This window comes from Solanum tuberosum, unplaced genomic scaffold (genome assembly GCF_000226075.1).
Source record: "Solanum tuberosum cultivar DM 1-3 516 R44 unplaced genomic scaffold, SolTub_3.0 scf00087, whole genome shotgun sequence".
NCBI lineage: Eukaryota > Viridiplantae > Streptophyta > Magnoliopsida > Solanales > Solanaceae > Solanum > Solanum tuberosum.
The window spans coordinates 1,346,918-1,366,240 of NW_006239017.1; the positions used below are offsets into that span (position 1 = coordinate 1,346,918).

The 19,323-nt window shown below is 39.2% G+C and overlaps 1 protein-coding gene across 5 annotated transcripts in view; it reads left to right on the plus strand.

The window, feature by feature from the left end:
* The window catches only part of LOC102606077 (protein MON2 homolog), a 68,643-nt gene that overhangs the window by 13,516 nt on the left and 35,804 nt on the right, over positions 1-19,323 (plus strand). For all 5 annotated transcript variants that reach the window (XM_015308808.1, XM_006347340.2, XM_006347341.2 and 2 more), the window contains 3 exons: positions 416-496; positions 1,268-1,320; positions 17,767-17,836. In XM_015308808.1, the coding sequence (XP_015164294.1) occupies positions 416-496; positions 1,268-1,320; positions 17,767-17,836 (204 nt within the window). The remainder of the gene's footprint in view (positions 1-415; positions 497-1,267; positions 1,321-17,766; positions 17,837-19,323) is intronic.

The window sequence follows — 19,323 nt, forward strand, 5'->3', positions numbered from 1 at the left end:
GATGCATAATGTTAGATAGGAGGGGAAAGATGAAAGTGAATTACAATTAACCTTAGATTCCTTATTGGAAACAAAAAGAACTTTGAACCCTAACCTAAATCTTGGTAAATCTTTTTGATGAAGTATATTCTTAAAAGATTTGTGACGTGTTAGTACACAAACTACGAGTACTTGTATTTCTTTCTTTAGTTCTCTACTCCACGTTACTATAGTACACTTTTTTCTCCTCATTCTCTAGTTTCGCAGAGGGCATGCTTACTTTATCTAATGCCAAATTTATTAACAAATCTCCTGATCTTTTAGTCTTGCTTGATTTGAGATATTTTGCTATTTATTTGTTATTTCTGATTGGCAACTTTATTTCCTATTTATGAGAATCTTGCACCACTAAACTAGTCAATCCTCTTTTGGACAGGTATTTCTCAGCATGTTGGTGAGGGTTATATCTCTAGACCTACCATTGTGGCATCGCATTCTTGTTCTTGAAATCTTGAGGGTATTTTCGGGATCTTCTTATTTTTTGGAATTATTCTCCTGTAGTTATTGCTTCCAACCTTTACATTGAATCTACAAAGTAGTCAAGTGAATACTAAGGGTCCGTTTGGTACAGTGCATTAGCAAAAATAGTGCATGCATTAATTTTGTGTAGTAGTAATACCTTGTTTGGTACACTTTTTCATGCTATGCATAACTAATGTTTGCATTAGTTATACACTCTATTGTGTATTGAGGAGTGTATTACTAATACCATGAATTTCTAGGTATTAGTAATGCAAAGAAGGGATTTAATACATGCATTAACATGGTTAAAGACACAATTACCCCTTTAAAGACACAATTACCCCTTAAAAACACTTTTACATCGTTTCCACCTAAATTGTGGAGGATACTTTTGTAAATAAATATTTTTATACAATGCTTACTATTTTTAATACACCAAACCAAACAATGCATAAAAATAGCATTAACATGGTTAAAGACACAATTACCCCTTTAAAGACACAATTACCCCTTAAAAACACTTTTACATCGTTTCCACCTAAATTGTGGAGGATACTTTTGTAAATAAATATTTTTATACAATGCTTACTATTTTTAATACACCAAACCAAACAATGCATAAGAAATAATCTATGTATAACTAATGCAAGTATAACTAATACAAGCATTACTAATACACTCTATTGAGCATTATTTTTATACACTCTACCAAACGACCCCTAACTTTTTTCTAATCTAATTTATAATAACTTTGCTTATTTGACAGGGTTTTTGTGTGGAAGCACGCACTATGCGAATTCTTTTCCTTAATTTTGACATGTAAGCTTCCTCAACTTATGATGATTGGATTTTTCTTTGTTGATAATATTTTGGATGAAACTTAGGTTTAGCAAATAATTTTTTTTGGATGAAACCTACTTTTTGCCGATAATATGATCTTGTTGGTTTTTTTTTACTTCACCCCTTAGATTGTGAAATTATGTGAACTACTTGTGTTTTTTCGGGTACTTGTTAAGCATGCATGATGTGGATGTGTGGGCACACTAGTAGAGATAAGTTAAGGTACAAAGATATACGACACAAGGGGGGAGTGGCCTTAGTGGTGGACAAAATGCAGGAAGCGAGACTGAGATGGTTCGGGCATGTAAAGAGGAGCACAAATGAGGAGGTGCGAGAGGTTGAGAGTGATTGGTCTAAGGAGAGGTAGAGGTAGATCGAGGAAGAATTCAAGAGGGTGATTAGATATGACATGATGCATCTTCAACTTACCTTGGACATGACCTTAGATAGGAAAGCGTGGGGGTTGAGGATTAGGGTAAAGGGTTAGTAGGTAGTTGTGCGATTTCTCTCTTTCCCGTGGGAGAACATGGTTCTAACTTAGAGCACCTTGCCTGCTCCCTCTTCCACTTATCAGTATCATTATTGTTATTGTATTATATTACTCTATTCTTCAATTGTATTACTACTGTATTTGACCGTTGAAATGTTGAATTTGATCCTCCTTATTAATTTGTCTCTAAATCCCACCTTCCTCAATTTGGTAAGTCAAAAGCCTTTTCTATATCAAGCTTTGCACATAATGCTTGGGTCCTCAGTTTTTAGTCTCCAATCTAGACCCTCATTAGCCACCCCGCATTGGTTGCGGTTGTTTCATCAATTATTTGTCCGTGCTTAATAAAAGCTCTCTGATAATTAGTGACTAGTTCGTCAGAAAGGTTTCTATTAGCAGCTTGGGGACTATCATATAAAATCTGTCAATAAGACTAATTGGCCTATAGTCTCTAAGCTATATTACCCCTTTTTGGGTATCAAGGCAATGAAAGAAGCATGTCTCACCAAGTGACATTGCTGATAGAAATGATTGAGTGCCCCCATCACCTCAGGCTTGATGTACTCCCCATGTTTTGTTGGAAAAAAACCATAGTGAAATGATGATAATCTAGGCCTCGAGTACAAGAATCAACAAAGTTATGGATGATCTCCTGATAGTAGTACAAGCTACTAAGGAAAGGTTATTAGAACAAAGAGGTCTTTGGAAAGCATAGTACAAGAATCAACAAAGCTATGGATGATCTCCTAATAGCAGAACAAGCTACTGAGGGAAGGCAATTGTCTCAAATTAAAACGAACAAGTCCCTACAATTAAAACTAGAGATTTAGAACCTAGCAAAAGCAGGGGAAACTTCCCGTAGACAAAAATCTAGGTGTTTGTGGTTGAAGGAAGGAGATAGAAACACAAAGTACTTCCAAAGGCTAGCCAACTCTCATAGGAGGTACAATCACATTGACAGGTTATAGGTTGGTTATAACTTGATTGAAAGGAAAGAGTAGGTGAAAGAAGTAATTCTTGATTTCTATCAAGATTTATATGCGGAAAATGAACCCCAGAGTCCCATAACTTCTTTTGAGGGTTTAGGTGGACTAAGCACATGTGAAAAAAATGCTCTAGAACAAACTTTCGAAGAAGAAGAGATTTTGAATGCTATCAATTATGTGCTCCGCCCAGCGCCAAATGGTTTCTCAATAGCTTTTTACTAGAAGTGTTGGAATTTTATCAAGATGGATATTTTGGGTACCCTCAATTGCTTTCACAGTAATTGGCACATGGTGAAATCCATCCATGCTTCTTTCATTGCGCTTGTCCCTTGAAAGGAAGGTGCAATAGAACTTGAAGATTTCAGGCCTATTAGCCTTTTGGTAGTGTTTACAAGATCCTGGCCAAAGTGCTTGTTGAAGGGCTAAAGAAAGTGATTGGAGGTCTCGTCTCCGGTTTTCAGAATGCCTTTGTACAAGAAAGGCAAATTTTTGATGCAACTCTTATTGCCAATGAGGTTTTGGACCGGAAGAAAGAAGTGGTACCTATGGTCTTCTTTTTAAGCTCGATATAGAGAAAGCTTTTGATAAGCTAAACTGGTCATTCATTCTCTCAATCCTAAGGCAGATAGGGTTTTGGAGAAAGGTGGATTAGATGGATTAAATATAGCATCTCCACCGTAGAGTATTCTATAGTGGTAAATATTAGTCATGTGGGATTTTTCTCTCTCATGAGAGGCATTAGGCAAGGTGATCCCTTATCACCTTTCTTATTTATTCTAGCTATGGAGGGGTTAAGTAGGATGTTAGAAAAGGCCAAGCAATTACATTAGCTAAGAGGATTTATGGTGGGAAATGGTTCTGGTCCAACAGTTTCTATATCACATCTCTTGTTTGCTGACAACACACTAATCTTCTATGAAGTTGGGAAATCCCAAGTGCAGTACCTTAACCTCACTTCTATGCTTTTTGAAGCCATGTTAGGACTCCACATTAACATGTCTAAAAGTATTATCTACTGTTAATGAGGTCCCTAACTTGGAGAATTTTGCTGACATCACGTGTTGCTCAATTGGATCTTTTCCCACAACCTATTTGGGGATACCATTGGGTGCTAGTTACAAATCAGTTGGGGCTTGGAGTGGTATTGTGGAAAAGTTTGAAAGACGATTGACTTCCTGACAACAATAATATCTCTCACAAGGGGAAAGGGTAACACTCATCAATAGTGTCTTGGATAGTATTTCCACCTATTTTATGCCCCTCTTCCCCATGCCAGCTAATGTGCAAAATCATCCTGAGAAGATTAGGAGGGACTTCCTTTGGGAAGGAAATAATAAGGATTACAAATTCCACCTTGTGAAATGGGCCAAAGTCACCATGCCAAAGCAGTTTGGAGGCTTAGGGATTAAAGACCTGGCATTACATAACAAGTGTATGCTAATGAAGTGGCACTGGACGTACAATTAGGAGACAACAGGTCTATGGAAGGAGGTGATCTAAGCAAAATTTGGTAGGACTCGTCACTGTTGCTCTAATGAAGTCACAGTTCCTTATGGTACCGGGGTCTAGAAAGCTATAAGGAAGTTGTGGGAGGTATTCTACAACAATGCTACTCTCAAGGTGGGAAGTGGGGAGCACGTCTAGTTTTGGAAAGACACTTGACTGGGAAACGTCCCTCTTATGAATGCATTTCCAAGAATATTTCAGATCAGGTGGGGTGTTAAAGAATGACAAAAGTCCCACATCGGTGGTTAATGAGATAGGTGGACTCCTTATAAGGCTTGGGCAATCGTTCTCCCTTAGAGCTAGCTTTTGGGGTGTGAGTTAGGCCTAAGACCTAATTTAACATGGTATTAGAGCAGGTCCCGTCTCACCCGATGTTGGGGCCCCCAAAATCAAAATTGCCCACGCACTAGATGCTAAGATACACTAGGCGTGAGGTGGGGTGTTAAAGAATGACAAAAGTCCCACATCGGTGGTTAATGAGATGGGTGGACTCCTTATAAGGCTTGAGCAATCCTCCTTCCTTTGAGCTAGCTTTTGGGGTGTGAGTTAGGCCTAAGACCTAATTTAACAGCCTCCAATCAGGCTCAACCATCTCTCAGTGTTGGGAAGATAATGTTTGGAATGTGACTGTGGGAGAAATCTAAATGACTGGGAGTTGGAAGAATTTATGGCCCTTATGGCTTCCATCCAGACCAACTCAGTCCACAGGCAAACCAGGGATACTCACTTGGGGGGAAGTAAAAGGGATGGCTCCTATTTGGTCAAAGAAAGCTACTTACATCTAACCTCAAGGAAGACAGTTACTGATCTGTGGCCCTGGAAACTTATTTGGAGAACTAAGATGCCTCCAAAAGTCATATGTTTCAGCTGGGTCAGTCTTAATGGTTCTTGCTTAACACATGATAATCTTATGAGGATGAAGTTTCGTTTAGCCAACAGATGCTACATGTGCTCATGCAACCCAAAATCTATCAATCACCTGTTTCTTCATTGCAGTGTTGCCACAGACCTTTGGAACATGTTCTTTTCTCTCTTTGGTCTGGCTTGGGCCATGCCAGGCTCTTTGAGAGAGGCTTTTGTGTGTTGGAGTTCCTGGGAAGTCCATCAAAAAGATCTGGTCTTTGGTTCTTGCTTGTATTTTGTGGTGCTTATGGATAGAGAGGAACAAAAGGTGTTTTGATGGCATCCCAACTCCCATTTCCTCTCTTAAGGCTAGTTGTTTGATTAATCTTTTTAGTTGGATCAACTACTCCTCTGTTATTACTGATGAATCTTTCCTAGAATTTATTAGCTCATAGATCTATGTTGATAGTTGTGATAGCTTATTTTGCCTTCCTGGGAGCTGATAATCTCTTTGTAATGCTTGCATCTTCTGGATGCTTTTTGCTAATGATATCCTTCTTATTTCATAAAAAAAATAAAATAAAAAATCTAGTCTTGGAGTCTTATTTGGAGCACATGATTCTATAACAGTCTCCACTTCCTCTTCCTTGAGGGCTTTCTCTAACATCTCAGACACTTTGGCTACTTCATCAAAGTCGGCATTAGGTCTCCACACTTCATTCTCAATTTTCAAATTCTCAGAGTAATTAATTATCTCATTTTAGATGTATACCTTGTCTTCTATTATTTTATTTTCCTTTTTAAGCTTGTCGATGTTGTTGAATCTTCTATGTGAATTGGCTATTGATTGAAGGTACTTTATGTTTCTGTTCCTATCTTTCTACCATTGACTTCTTTATTTTTGTTTTCATGATATTTCTTCAGCTTTGGCTAGTTCCTCGAACTCCACTTTAGACTCAAAATCTATTGCTTTTCAGACTGAATTGGAATTCTACTTTCTCTAGCCTTGTCTAATGCTGCAAGTTCCTCTATTGCTCCGTTTCTTCTTACTTCCAACTTGCCTTAGACATCCTTGTTCAAATTGGAGTTGTCTTTTTTCAGGTTCCTTAATTTTTTCTTGAGATACGGTAAATATTTCATTAATCACAAAAGCCCATCATCTAGAGGATTTGTGGGAGAGGGTTTATAGTCCAAAAGGACACTGAGATGAGCAAAAGCTGAAAACCCAAAAAAACTTTACACTTCTCCTATGAAATCTACTAGATCTTCTATGTCCCCCATTAGTTTCTGTTTACACCAAAAATATAAGAGACTAAGGCAGTTCATCTTGATTTTTTGTATGTGATTGCTTTTATCTTCAAAATGCCTTAAGTTCCTTCCCTTCCACACAGTCCACCATATATACATGCTGGGGTGTATTGTCACCGATCCTTTTCAGCCCCTCTTTTTTTTTGAGAAGGTTTACTAGTATTATAAACAAAAGGAGTACACCAATAGTGTGCTCCTACATAATTACATCAAAAGTATGAAGGAACAACCCAAAACAAAATCTATCGCCTATATCCCTTATAAACTGTCTAAAAATAGGGTAATGCCCCCTATATCCTTAGGTACAGAGTGGATACACCAAAAGTAAAAGGTGAATGCTCTTGTTCTCAAAACATCTCTGATTTCTCTCATTCCAAATTGTCCACCAGATGTATGCAGGGACAATCTTCCATCTCTCCTTGTGTCCTGACTGAACTCTATCTCTCCTTGTGTCCTGACTGAACTCCATCTCTATTCCAGCATGCTAGTACTTCTGCAGTATGCCTTGGCATGGCCCATCCTTAATGAATCATTGCCATAATTTTTCAGTCACTTTACAATGCAGAAAAAGATGATTTACTGTCTCTATTCCAGCTTCACAAAAAAAATTTGGAGCATAACTGCCTTCCCCTTTTCATAAGGTTGTCCAGAGTCAGAACTGCTTGATTTGCAACTAGCCAAGTGAAACAGTCCACCTTATGAGGTATCTTCCCTTTCCAGATCATTTTCCATGGCCACCATTCCTTGGTTTCAGTTGAGATATCCAACAACTTGTAGGCTGCTTTCACCCTGAACTTGCTATCTTTGTTCAACTTCCATAACAATCTGTCTTCCTCAAAATTGAGACTCTTAGCTTATTCCAAGGTATTGTAGAATTGAATCATTCTCTCCTCCACTTCCTAGTCATTGAGGAATCTTCTGTAGGACAGATTCCAACCTTGTGCATTTTTGACCTCTAAGATAGTAGTTAGCTTTTGTTGATTGAGGTTGTAGATGTCTGGAAACTGTTGCCTCAGTGGTGTTTGCCCCACCCATACATCATTCCAAAACATGGTCTTTCTTCCATTACCCACTTTGATCACAGAATTACCCCACATTTTTAGCCATTGATTTCTCATTGTCCTCCATAGTCCCCTTTCATAAGGAGTTTTTACTTACTGAGTAGTCCATGGTCCTTCCCTACCATATCTTGCAATGATGATTTCCTTCTATAGGCCCTGCTCATCTGCCTTATCCCCTGCACATCAGAACACATAGTTTTTAATCTCCCGCTCTTCAAATTGGGCTTGCAGAGCTGCATTATCTTCTTCATCGATCCTGGATTGACCTCTAGGGTTGAATTGAGGTCTCCATACTTCTGTCTCTGTGTAAAGTTTTTGGTAGAAAGTAGTAGCTTCATCTCTTATCTCAGCCGGTTCAGTCACATTGGAACCATTGATTATCCGTTTATCAATGTTGTTATACCTCTTGTGACAGTTAGCAGTTTTATGGAAGAACGTTGAATCTATGTCCCCTTCTTTGAGCCACAGGCCCTAGATCTTTGCCTCCAAGCCACTTCCTCTCTCTTGGCATTTTCTTCAAACTCCACTGTTAATACTGCTCTTAAATATGACTCATCATCTGATAGGATTCTCTGATCTTGTATCAGGTCCAGCTCAGTTAGCTGGTTAAGGATGCTCTGTTTTTGCATACTTAGGTTGCCATGTACTGTTTTACTCAATTCTTTCAACTTGACTTTCGGTAACCTCAACTTACAAACTAAAATATAATCCAATCTTCCCACATATGTTATAGATTCCACTTTTCTTTAACTCTTTCTTAAAAGTCTTGAGTTTGCAGCCACCAATTCTCAAACTTAAAATAAGAGGTTGATCTCTCCCAATTACCACATTCTAACAACAGTGGATTGTGGTCGGAAGTTATTCTAGGTAAGATTGATTGTTTGATCTTTCTAAAGGCTACTTCCCATTCCTCAGATATCAGAAATCTATCAAATCTTGCTGCACTATCATATTCATCCCCTTTTCTCCATGTGAACCTACCACCTACAAGAGGTAAGTCTTGCAGTTCCATGTCCACTATAAATTCAGAAAATTCTTCCATCTCCTTGTTGAATCTGTTGCAGTTTTTCTTCTCAAATGGAAATCTCACAACATTAAAGTCCCCAGCCACCACCCTAGGTCCATCAATTAGCCCCTCACTTCCCCAAACTCTCCCCATACTTCTTCTCTTTCTTCTCTACTATTTGGGGCATAGACACGTGAAAAATGCCATCCCAAAATGTGTGCTTTCCCTGTGAACTTACAAGTGATGTTGTAAGCCCCTACTTCACATACTTCACCCTCCCATAAGATGATGATACCACCTTTTGTTCCCCGTGCCTCTAGTTGTGCATATTTCACCTTCGTATTTGCCCACAAATCTTTTACAATCCCACTTATATCTCCATTGATTTTTGACTCCCGAAAACAATACACATTTGCCCTCCATGTATTCATCATATTTTTGATTTGCAGCCTCTTACTTGGGTCATTGAGGCCCTGTACTTTCCATGAGACTATGTTAACCTTCATTAAGATCATCTATAAAGCATCCCCCCCACTCCTTGTACCATAGCTCACAAAATTACTCTTTGGTTCCAAATTCTTAACTTCTTTCGGGACCTTTCCTACTAGAGTTATAGGAACTATTGCTCCTACCCCCTTCTCAATAGTTTGTCTTTTACTATCGATCGCCATAAAGAGGTTCAAAGCCACCTCTTCTCATCCAATGAAATGTACCCCAAATTCTTTGCTGAGTCTGATTATGTTTTGTTGGACCCATGAAGAAATTTCATTCTCCACTGATGTATCAGTTCCATGCTCATTAGAGTTCAGTGGTAAAATATCTTCAATTGTGCCTTCCCTCTTAGCTTTCTGATCCAATTGCATGTCGCTTACTGTTTGTATCTCTTGATCCGTTATTTACTCTATTTGGATAATGGACATATCGTCATCATCACTCAGGTTTGGGACAAACTCGAGATTGTTTCCCTCATCTCCCAATTCAAGTGGAGTTATGGCACCTTCTCTGCCTTGTTCCATTAGAATTTTGCAGTTTGCTTCTATTTCATCACGTAAAGGGTCAGAAAACCTTTCACTGTCACTAGGCTTCTTTTTTATTAGAGCTGCATCTTTATCCGTTGCTTTTCTGCTCTCCTGATCTCTGTTGGACTTGTTTGAAACTCCCGTATCTTGATTTCCCAGTTCCTCATATCTGTTATTTGTTGTTATACGAGATAGGTTTGCTTGTATCTCAATGTTAACTATGTCAAGACCTTGGGCTAGATTATTCTTTTGTTGTTGCCTTTTTGGGCCTGAAAAATTTGGGCCTAAATTTTCCTTTCTCTTAAGCTGGCCTACTACAGCTGATTAAGGCCCTTTTCCTTTCCTGTTTGCCTCATGTGCAGAGTCACGTGATCTCCAATTCAAATTTTTGCCAGCTGTCGATGTACTCATGTGGTGGTCCGACTTTTCCATAGATTTTAACACTAAAGGGGGAAAGAAACCCTTCTTGACCATCGGTCCATAATGTTGTTCCTCTCTCTTCGTCGCCTCGTTTCGAAAAGTCACCGGCGCTTCACACCAGGTCGGCACTGTATACACAAAACCCTCACTGGTGACTTCAATCTCCTTCGAAACCATTTTCCCATCACCCTTCACCTTGATGCGTGCCCAGTGCATGTGATTTTTGAGGGTTGTTTCCGCCTCTGCTTCGATGAAAACCCCCCACTGATCTCCGATAAGCTTGAAGACTTTATGGGACCATAAGTTTAGGGGTAAACCCAAAACTCTTATCCACACCTAGTCTGTCACTACAAACTTCCGGCCAACAACCTGTGATTGGACTCCACCACTCTAGGTTCAGATGCATCTTCTTTCGGGCCCATGTTCTTGCCATGACGTGTTCTGCAACCACTTTTGTGGGTAGCTCGAATAGGAAATGCCCGTCGTTCATGGCGAAATCGCTAACTCCTATGGCTGACTTCCAAGTGTTGCAAACCCACCTTCTTACATCATTGAGGATTGGTATCTCTCAAAGTGTGCTCTGGAATTTACCGACAAGACATCTCTTGAGGAGATCTGTCTCCGATGTTGGTGTTACGTTCACCACATTTAGACGGTCACCTTCCACCAGTATGTGGGTCTTATTTGTGGATTTCGTCGTCCATCTGTTGTTCCTTACTGCCTCCTTAAAAGATACTCCCAGTGCCTTCCCTTTGTTAGATTGTGTTTTCTGCTCTGTTATAGGCTCATAGGTGAATTTTGCTATTTTTTGAGCAATGTTTCCCCAACCCGTGTTGTAAGATGATTCTGGTGTAATGATGACCGCTTTATTTTGTCCTTGAATAGCAATAAAACTGATATATCTGCCATTTTCATTGTATTTAAGGGTGCAAAAGAAATCTGAGTACCCTGTGGTTTGCGAGCTATTGCATAGGAGCGGGGGTTTTACCCTGTGCGCACCCAAAGGGTAGCGGCTGCGGGTTTTCCTTGTCATAAAAAATAAAATAAAATCTGAGTACAAGTCCTTTACTTTCCATCTTTTGACAGAGTCCCCTTGGACCTTCGACGCCTCAATAAATACTGAAATCAACCATCTCAGGACTTTAATGCTAATCTTCATTCTCCTCATTAAATTCTTGCTACGTTCAGTCCACTCGTACCATGTTTCTGCTCTTTCTTTACATCTGGTGATTTCGTAAGACTTGAAACCTGCGTTATAAAAGATGGTGTTTCCCCCCATTGGCATGATTCCGGCCAAGGTTGCCAGAAAAGGCCCCCTAGGATGTGATGAAGTACGACTTTATGTTGAAAGTTGGCTAACCTCGAAAACAACACTTTAAGGCTAAAACATCACTTACTTTGGGCCGAAAGGAGTAGCATATTGCTAACCTCGAAAATAGCACTTTAAGGCTAAAACATCAGCCCCTCTTTTGCCCACACCTTTCCAATTGTTCAACATCTCAAGAGTTGTTACAGGTCCCTTAATTTATTAATGAGTGTGACATCTGTATTACTACCTATCATATAATTTTGCCACCTGCCTTTCACCATGTCAATGAACCCTTCTTGTTGCAGCCACATATTTTCAAACTTGAAGTGAGAATGTGTTGTATCCCAATCTCCACACTCTAGTTGTGATTTGAAATAGGTATTGGAACAGTCAACTGCTTGATTGCTTTGAAGCTTTCATCCCACTCTGTTGAAAAAAGAAACTTATCAATCCTAGAACCCTTTAGAGTGTCCTCCGTCCTTGACCATGTACATTGTGCCTCATGCTGAGGTAGTCAATTAGCTTAAGGTCTGTAATTGTTTCAAAGAACTTCTCATAGTTTACTTGCATCAATTGAGGGAGTGTTAGAATCCTTATAAGTATTCTACAATATATGTAAATGTGAGAAGTATATGGGAAATAATATAATTGAATTGTGTATCCAAATTGTTACATTGAGACCCTATTTATAGACACTACATTGGAATCCTTTTCCAACTAGGATTCCTATTCTTATTCCTATTCCTATTTTAAGTAGGAAATACTTATTTCTATTCTAACACTCCCCCTAAAGCTGGTGCATACCATTCATATGTACCTAACTTGTTACAAATGTAATTAATACGAGGACCTGTGAGGGACTTGGTGAAGATATCTGCAAGCTGATCATTTGACTTCACAAATTTCGTAACAATATCTCCTGAGAGTATCTTTTCTCTTACAAAGTGACAGTCAATCTCAATGTGCTTAGTCCTTTCATGAAACACTGGATTTGATGCGATATGAAGAGCCGCTGGATTATCACACACAAGTTCCATCTGATCAATTTTTCCAAATTTTAGTTCTTCCAGCAATTGTTTGATCCAAACTAGTTCACAAGTTGCTGTCGCTATTTTGTTTTTTACTCTTCCACGACACCAAATTACCTCCTACTAAAACATAATATCCGAATGTTGAACGTCTGTCGGAGGGTAATCCTGCCCAATCAACGTCTGTATATCCAATGATATGCTTATGGCCTTGATCCTCAAAGAGTAGTCCTTTACCGGGAGCTGACTGTATAAATCGCAGAATATGAACAACTGCTTCCCAATGACTATCACAAGGGGAAGTCATAAACTGACTTACAACACTCACACGAAAAGAGATGTCAGGTCTAGTCACGGTGAGATAATTCAACTTTCCAACAATCCGCTATACCTTTCAGGAGTTTAACATTCGGATCCATAGGAGTCTCAATAGGTCTACATCCCATCATTCTTGTCTCCTCAAGAATGTCTAAGGCATACTTGCGTTGAGAAATAACAATACCTGATCTAGACTGAGCAGCCTCAATACCTAGAAAATACTTCAATCTGCCAAGGTCTTTAGTCTGGAAGTGCCTAAAGAGATGTTGCTTCAAATCGGTGATACCATCTTGATCATTACCGGTGATAACAATAGCATCAACGTAAACAACCAAAGAGATACATCGACTTGGTGCAGAATGCCGATAAAACACAGAGTGATCAGCTCCACTTCGAGTCATGCCAAACTATTGAATTACTGTGCTGAACTTCCCAAACCAAGCTCGTGGACACTGTTTCAGACCATAGAGTGACCTACGCAATCGACATACAAGGCTACTAGACTCCCCTTGAGCAACAAAACCAGGTGGTTGCTCCATATAGACTTCTTCCTCAAGATCACCATGCAGAAAAGCATTCTTAGTGTCCAATTGATGAAGAGGCCAATGACAAACGACAACCATAGATAGAAAAAGACGAACATATGCTATTTTAGCCACATGAGTGAAAGTGTCACTATAATCTAGCCCAAATATTTGAGTATACCCTTTGGCAACAAGGCGAGCCTTAAGTCGATCAACCTGACCGTCTGGACCAATTTTGACTGCATAAATCCAACGACAACCAACAATAGATTTACCTGCAGGAAGGGAGACAAGCTCCCAAGTACAACTCTTATGCAAAGTAGACATCTCATCAACCATAGCCTGCCTCCATCCAGAATGAGAAAATGCCTCACTTGTAGTCTTAGGAATGGAAATAGAGGACAAAGACGCACAATGGCATAATGGGGTGATGATAGACGATGATAACTTAAGAAGGTATAATGTGGGTTAGTATTTCGAGTGGATCGTATACCTTTTTGAAGTGCAAGCGGTTGGCTAGGAGGAGGCAAGTCCACAGTAGGAGCAGGGTCCGGCGCATGACATGAATCATCTGGGACTAGCTCTGGACGTGGACGACGATGATAAGTTAGTAGTGGTGGCACTATAGCTGGAGATGTAGAGGTAACCGTAGATTCCTCAAAGGTTGGCACAGGTAAAACCTGAGGTATGGGTAAGACCCATAGATACATCAGGATGATCAGAAGATGTATTGTAAGGCTGAGACTAAAAAAATGTAACATCAACGGACATAAGGTATCGATGAAGATCATGTGAATAACAACGATACCCTTTTTGAACTCGAGAGTAACCAAGAAAGACACATTTAAGGGCACGAGGAGCTAATTTATCTTTCCCTGGGGCTAAATTATGAACAAAACATGTGCTCCCAAAGACACGAGGGGGGATAGAATAGAGATGTGACTGACGAAACAGTATGGAATGTGGAACCTGATTCTGAATAGAAGAAGAGGGCATTCTATTTATCAAATAACAAGACGTAAGAACTGCATCTCCCCAAAAACGCAGCGGAACATTGGATTCAAAGAGAAGAGTACGAGCGGTTTCAATAAGATGTCGATTTTTTCTTTGTGCTACATCATTTTGTTGAGGGGTTTTTGGATAAGTAGTTTGGTGAATAATGCCTTGGTAAGTCATAAACTCCTGAAATTGGGAGGATAAGTATTCTAAGGCATTATCACTACGAAAAGTATGAATAGAAACACCAAACGGATTTTGTATTTCAGCAAAGAAACTTTTGAAAATAGAAAATAACTCAGAACGATCTTTCATTAAGAAAACCCAAGTACATCTTGAATAATCACCAAAGAAACTAACAAAATGATGAAATCCTAAGGTGGAGCTGACTCTACTAGGACCCCAAATATCAGAATGAATAAATGAAAAAATAGGCTCTGAACGACCCTCAGTACTACGTGAAAATGTAGCACGAGTGTGTTTCCCAAGATGACACGACTCACAATCTAATGTGGATAAACTAGACAAACTAGGCACCATCTTTTGCAGTTTGGATAGACTTGGATGCCCCAAACTTTTGTGAATTAGATCTGGGGAATCTGTAACGGAGCATGCTGTTAAGGAATTTGAAGAGGTAAGATAGTAAAGGCCTTGTGATTCATGTCCTGTTCCAATCATCCGTCCAATACTGCGGTCCTGCATGAGAAAAAAATCATCAAAAAAGGTTATGCTACAATGTAGGGCTTCGTCAAACGACTAACAAATGCTAGATTAAAAGGAGAACCAAGGACATAAAGAACAGAGTCTAGGGTGACAGAAGATACGGGTTTGGCTTTTCCAACCGCTTTTGGTTTTGTTTGGATCTCATTGGCTAAAGTAATAGCTGGAGAGATTGTGAATAAACAATATCAATTTATTACCAGAGATATGATCAGAAGCCCCTGAGTCTATGACCTATGATCCAAGAGTGCGAGACTGTGACACACAAGCAAAAGAATTACTCGCAACAGAAACATCAGGTTGTGCAACCGAAATTACTTGTGGAGACGTTTGTTTATTTGGACGATACCGAAGGAACTCATCATATTCTGTTTGAGCAATATGAGCATTATTGGATGGTTGATTAGGTTGAGCACCATATGCTACTGGTGGAGATGTCTGCTTACTTGCGCGATTTCGAAGGAGCTCATTATATTCCTTTAGAACAATAGGATCATAACTGGGTGGTGGACCATGCAAAATATAACATATGTCACGAGTGTATCCAAGTTTATGACAATGACTACACTTGGATTGAGGTATCCCAAAACGCTCTCCCCCTCGCCGATTCTCTATAGAATGGTATGTACGCTTTTCCGTGGTTTGAGATGCGAGAATAGATGAGTCAATAATGGGTGATGAAGCTTCTTTGTGACTGGGAGGTGCAGCAAGACGAAGCAAACTAGAGAATAATTCATCAATTGAGGGAATTGTAGGACTAGCTAGAATCTGGTCACGCACAGAGTTATGATCAGTAGGAAGTCCAACGAGTGTAAGAACTAGAAACAATGTCTGCCTTTGCTCTTGTTGCTTTTCCACGTTTGTAGTGATAGGCATCAACGTTTCAAATTCCTTCATGACTGCCTGTACTTGTCCCAAGTAAGTAGACATCAGATTCTTGTTTCTTTAAGTTGGTCATCCGAGATATCACATCATAGAATCGAGCTATGTCATTAGTGTATAAAGCACACCTTCTCCCAAAATAAATAACATGTCTGGAATGGGCGAAACAAGGGCATCAACTTAGAATCAATAGAGCGCCAAAGGAGACTACATAATTGGGCATCCACTTTCTCCCATTGTGCTTTGGCTTTTGCACCTTCGTCATTAGACATTGTCTTTTCATCTACCACGCAAGCATTGTTTGTTAAGTGATCCTGAACACCTTGACCCTTGCACCACAACTCAACTGAAGAATCCCAAGCTAAATAGTTTGAACTTCCCATTAATGGTTTTGAAGTGATTATAAGGCTTGAACTTCCAATCCCCGTATTCTTGGAGCCAAAAACATCACACTCGAAAGACATTTTTTGAAATTTGACTTAGAAAAGAGTAAGAAACTTGCTGGAAATTGCTACAGTAGTCTGAAAATATTGGAAGCTGCCGGAATCTGCCCACAGTGGCCTGAAAATTCTGATTTTGCCGGGAACTTGCTGAAAACTGCCCTACAGTGGTTTGATTTTGCTGGAAACCGCCTGAAAATCACCGGAACCCTAATTCCGCTGATCGGATCTGGAGAAAACTGAATGGGTTCTGATCGGAAATACTGGACGACCCCAACAGAATAAAAAATTCTCGAAAACATTGATCGGAACAACCCTCACAGCCGGTGGGCCAAATCTCGCCGGAAACTACAACTTTCAATCAGCGCATGAGAGCGCGTGCGTTGATATTTTCCGGTGATTTTGGCTGGGGTTTGGTCGCGGGAGCTTTCTGAGCCTCGTGGTGATGTTGATTTTCCCACAACACCCACAGAAAGAGAAAATAGAAAATATAATTGACACAAATCAGACCCAACAACCACTGGAAATTGACATACAATGACTTGTTTGTTCTCTCCGATGCTCTGATACCATGTGAGAAATATATGTGAAAAAATATTATTGAATTGTGTCTAAATTGTTACATTGAGACTGTATTTATAGACACTACATTGGAATCCTTTTCCAACTAGGATTCCCATTCTTATTCTTATTCCTATTCCTATTTTAAGTAGGAAATACTTATTTCTATTCTAACAGTAAATATGGTAAGTGACTTAATTTACTCCTATTGTTAGTAGGTTGTGATTTCCTTTCCTTTTTAGAACATGTTAAACATTAATATGTAATCCCCAATAGCTTGAGGGAGTAACCAAGCCAAGCTCTCTCATATTTTCTCTTCCGCTTCACTAAATAAATGATATGTGCCCAACTCCTCAAATCCACTTCACAGTTCTTGCTTCTCCTCTCTTCTACAGAAAGCCAAATCAAACTCCTCCTATCTAAAGACCCCACAGAAATTTGAAAAGTAGGCTGCTCAGTGGGGGAAAAAGAGGAATTAGATTGTTTCATGCATCTATTTTGTGGAGATTATGGAAATCAAAGTTGCAAGGAAGCTGCTAAACATGTTATCAGGGTTTCATCTTCTACCATGGCATGGAGGTGATCACTACGTGTAATACCAAGAAGCTGCTCCTGCCACTTCTGAAGATTCTGAATTGGTCTGAAGGAATGTTGTGCCTTAGAGTTAGCAACTGCGGAGTTCACTTTACTTGCTGTGAAATTTATGGCAAGAAAGCAACAATAGGTTTTATGAATGGAAGTTTGAAGCTATACATAGTCTAACATACGTATGCATAGCTTATCTCTGTGGTGTAAACAGAAGGCTATATCTGAAGTGAACATTTATTAGGATTCTTATACTATTGCATGCCAAATTTAGATTGTGTACTAGTTCTGTAATCCTATGCACCTACTTGGTGCTAGCTTCCAATATTAATACGATTGATTTTGCCTGTCTATAAAGTTACCATGTTCCTCTATTCTTCAGTTCTTGTTTTTATATATGTGTGTGTATTTGATTGTATGCAGGCATCCGAAGAACACAAATGTGGTTGAGAGCATGGTAAAAGCTCTTGCTCGTGTCGTTTCGAGTATCCAGGTATACAATATGGGCTCTACTCTTCACTTTATTCCTAATCCATTTTTATTTACCTGTTTTATCTTTCTAATTCCACTATCCTTATAAATAAAAAGAATAATGGTTTGACTCTACAAGTGCAAATTTGTGGTATTTTTTTCTGTACTGTTGTTGCGTCTTCCTCTTAAATTTGGCAATAGGCCTAACAATCTCTTCCCAGAGCTTATTTTAATTTTATAAGTAACATGCGAGAGAGAAAATGGATACTAGAGAGAGACTCCTACTTCTCTCTAGAAGCTAGGAAGCTCAAGATTCATCCTTACAAGGATATTCTCTTTGCTCCAGCTCTGGCTTTGGACGGGGAGTGTAGAAGACTGAAGGGAGAACATGAACTGAGGTTCACACTATCTATGAGACATATCTTAGAGAGGAAAGCTTTCCTTGCGATGTGCTTGGTGGGAAGGTTCGAGAAGAAGTTACTTCGCCAGATCCGGTAGCGTCTTGGGCAGCGAAGGTCTGGGATGTCAACCCATGGATCAAAGTGTCCTCTATGGGAGACTCAACATTCTTATTCAGGTTTCCTAGTGAGAGTAGGCCTGTGCACAAATCGGTTCAACTCGAATTTTCGAGCCGAATCAAAGCAATTCGGAAATACAATTTAGATTATACAATTTGAATTTGGTTTACAAATTCAATTTTAAATATTATGGTTTCCTAGTGCGGATATGGTTAGATGTATTTACCATACCAACATACCCAAAAACTGAATTGTGTAAATGCCGTTAAAAGATACTAGTACCAAAACATGTGGTTAAACATTTCCGTAAACCCCTTGATAGCAAGAAGTATTTATTAATCATACATATAGGATTATCTATTTTGAGAAGGGCAGTAGGGTATTTTTGAGCGTGTAGAAATATATAGAGTGTGCCTCAATAAAATATGCTGTTATGCTTGTAAGCTTGGAGTAGCACAAGTTGTCAAGCTCTTGTTTTGCCATTTATATGCTATTATGTTTACAAGTTTGTGATTCTTTTTTTGGTTAATATCTTGGTTACTTAAGGCTGCAGTTTTAAGATTTCGTTACTTTTGACTATGTTTTCTGTAAAATTATAATGAAAATAGTTGTTTGTTTAGATTTTGAGACCTAACAAAGCAATTTCTGTAACCGAATCGAAATAATAAAAACATGAATGGAATTGGACTTGGAATGGACTGAGTTTGGATGATAATTTTAGAAACTTTATCGATGGTCTGAGGCAGCAACTCTGGAACTCTACAGAAAGAGAGATGGAACTGGGGTGGTGATTGTCATATGATTACCTTTACATCTTTGGTGTTATGAGCTCTTGAGTGTGGGGCTTTTGAGGTGAATTGCAATCGTATTGATGTTTCTAGAGTTAAGAGTTTTGGTGAGAAAGGGTGGGAGAGTACCGGTGTCTATAGAAGGGGGGGGGGGGGGGGGGGAAAAATATTTTAAAAAAAAAAAAAAAGATGTGTGTTTTTTT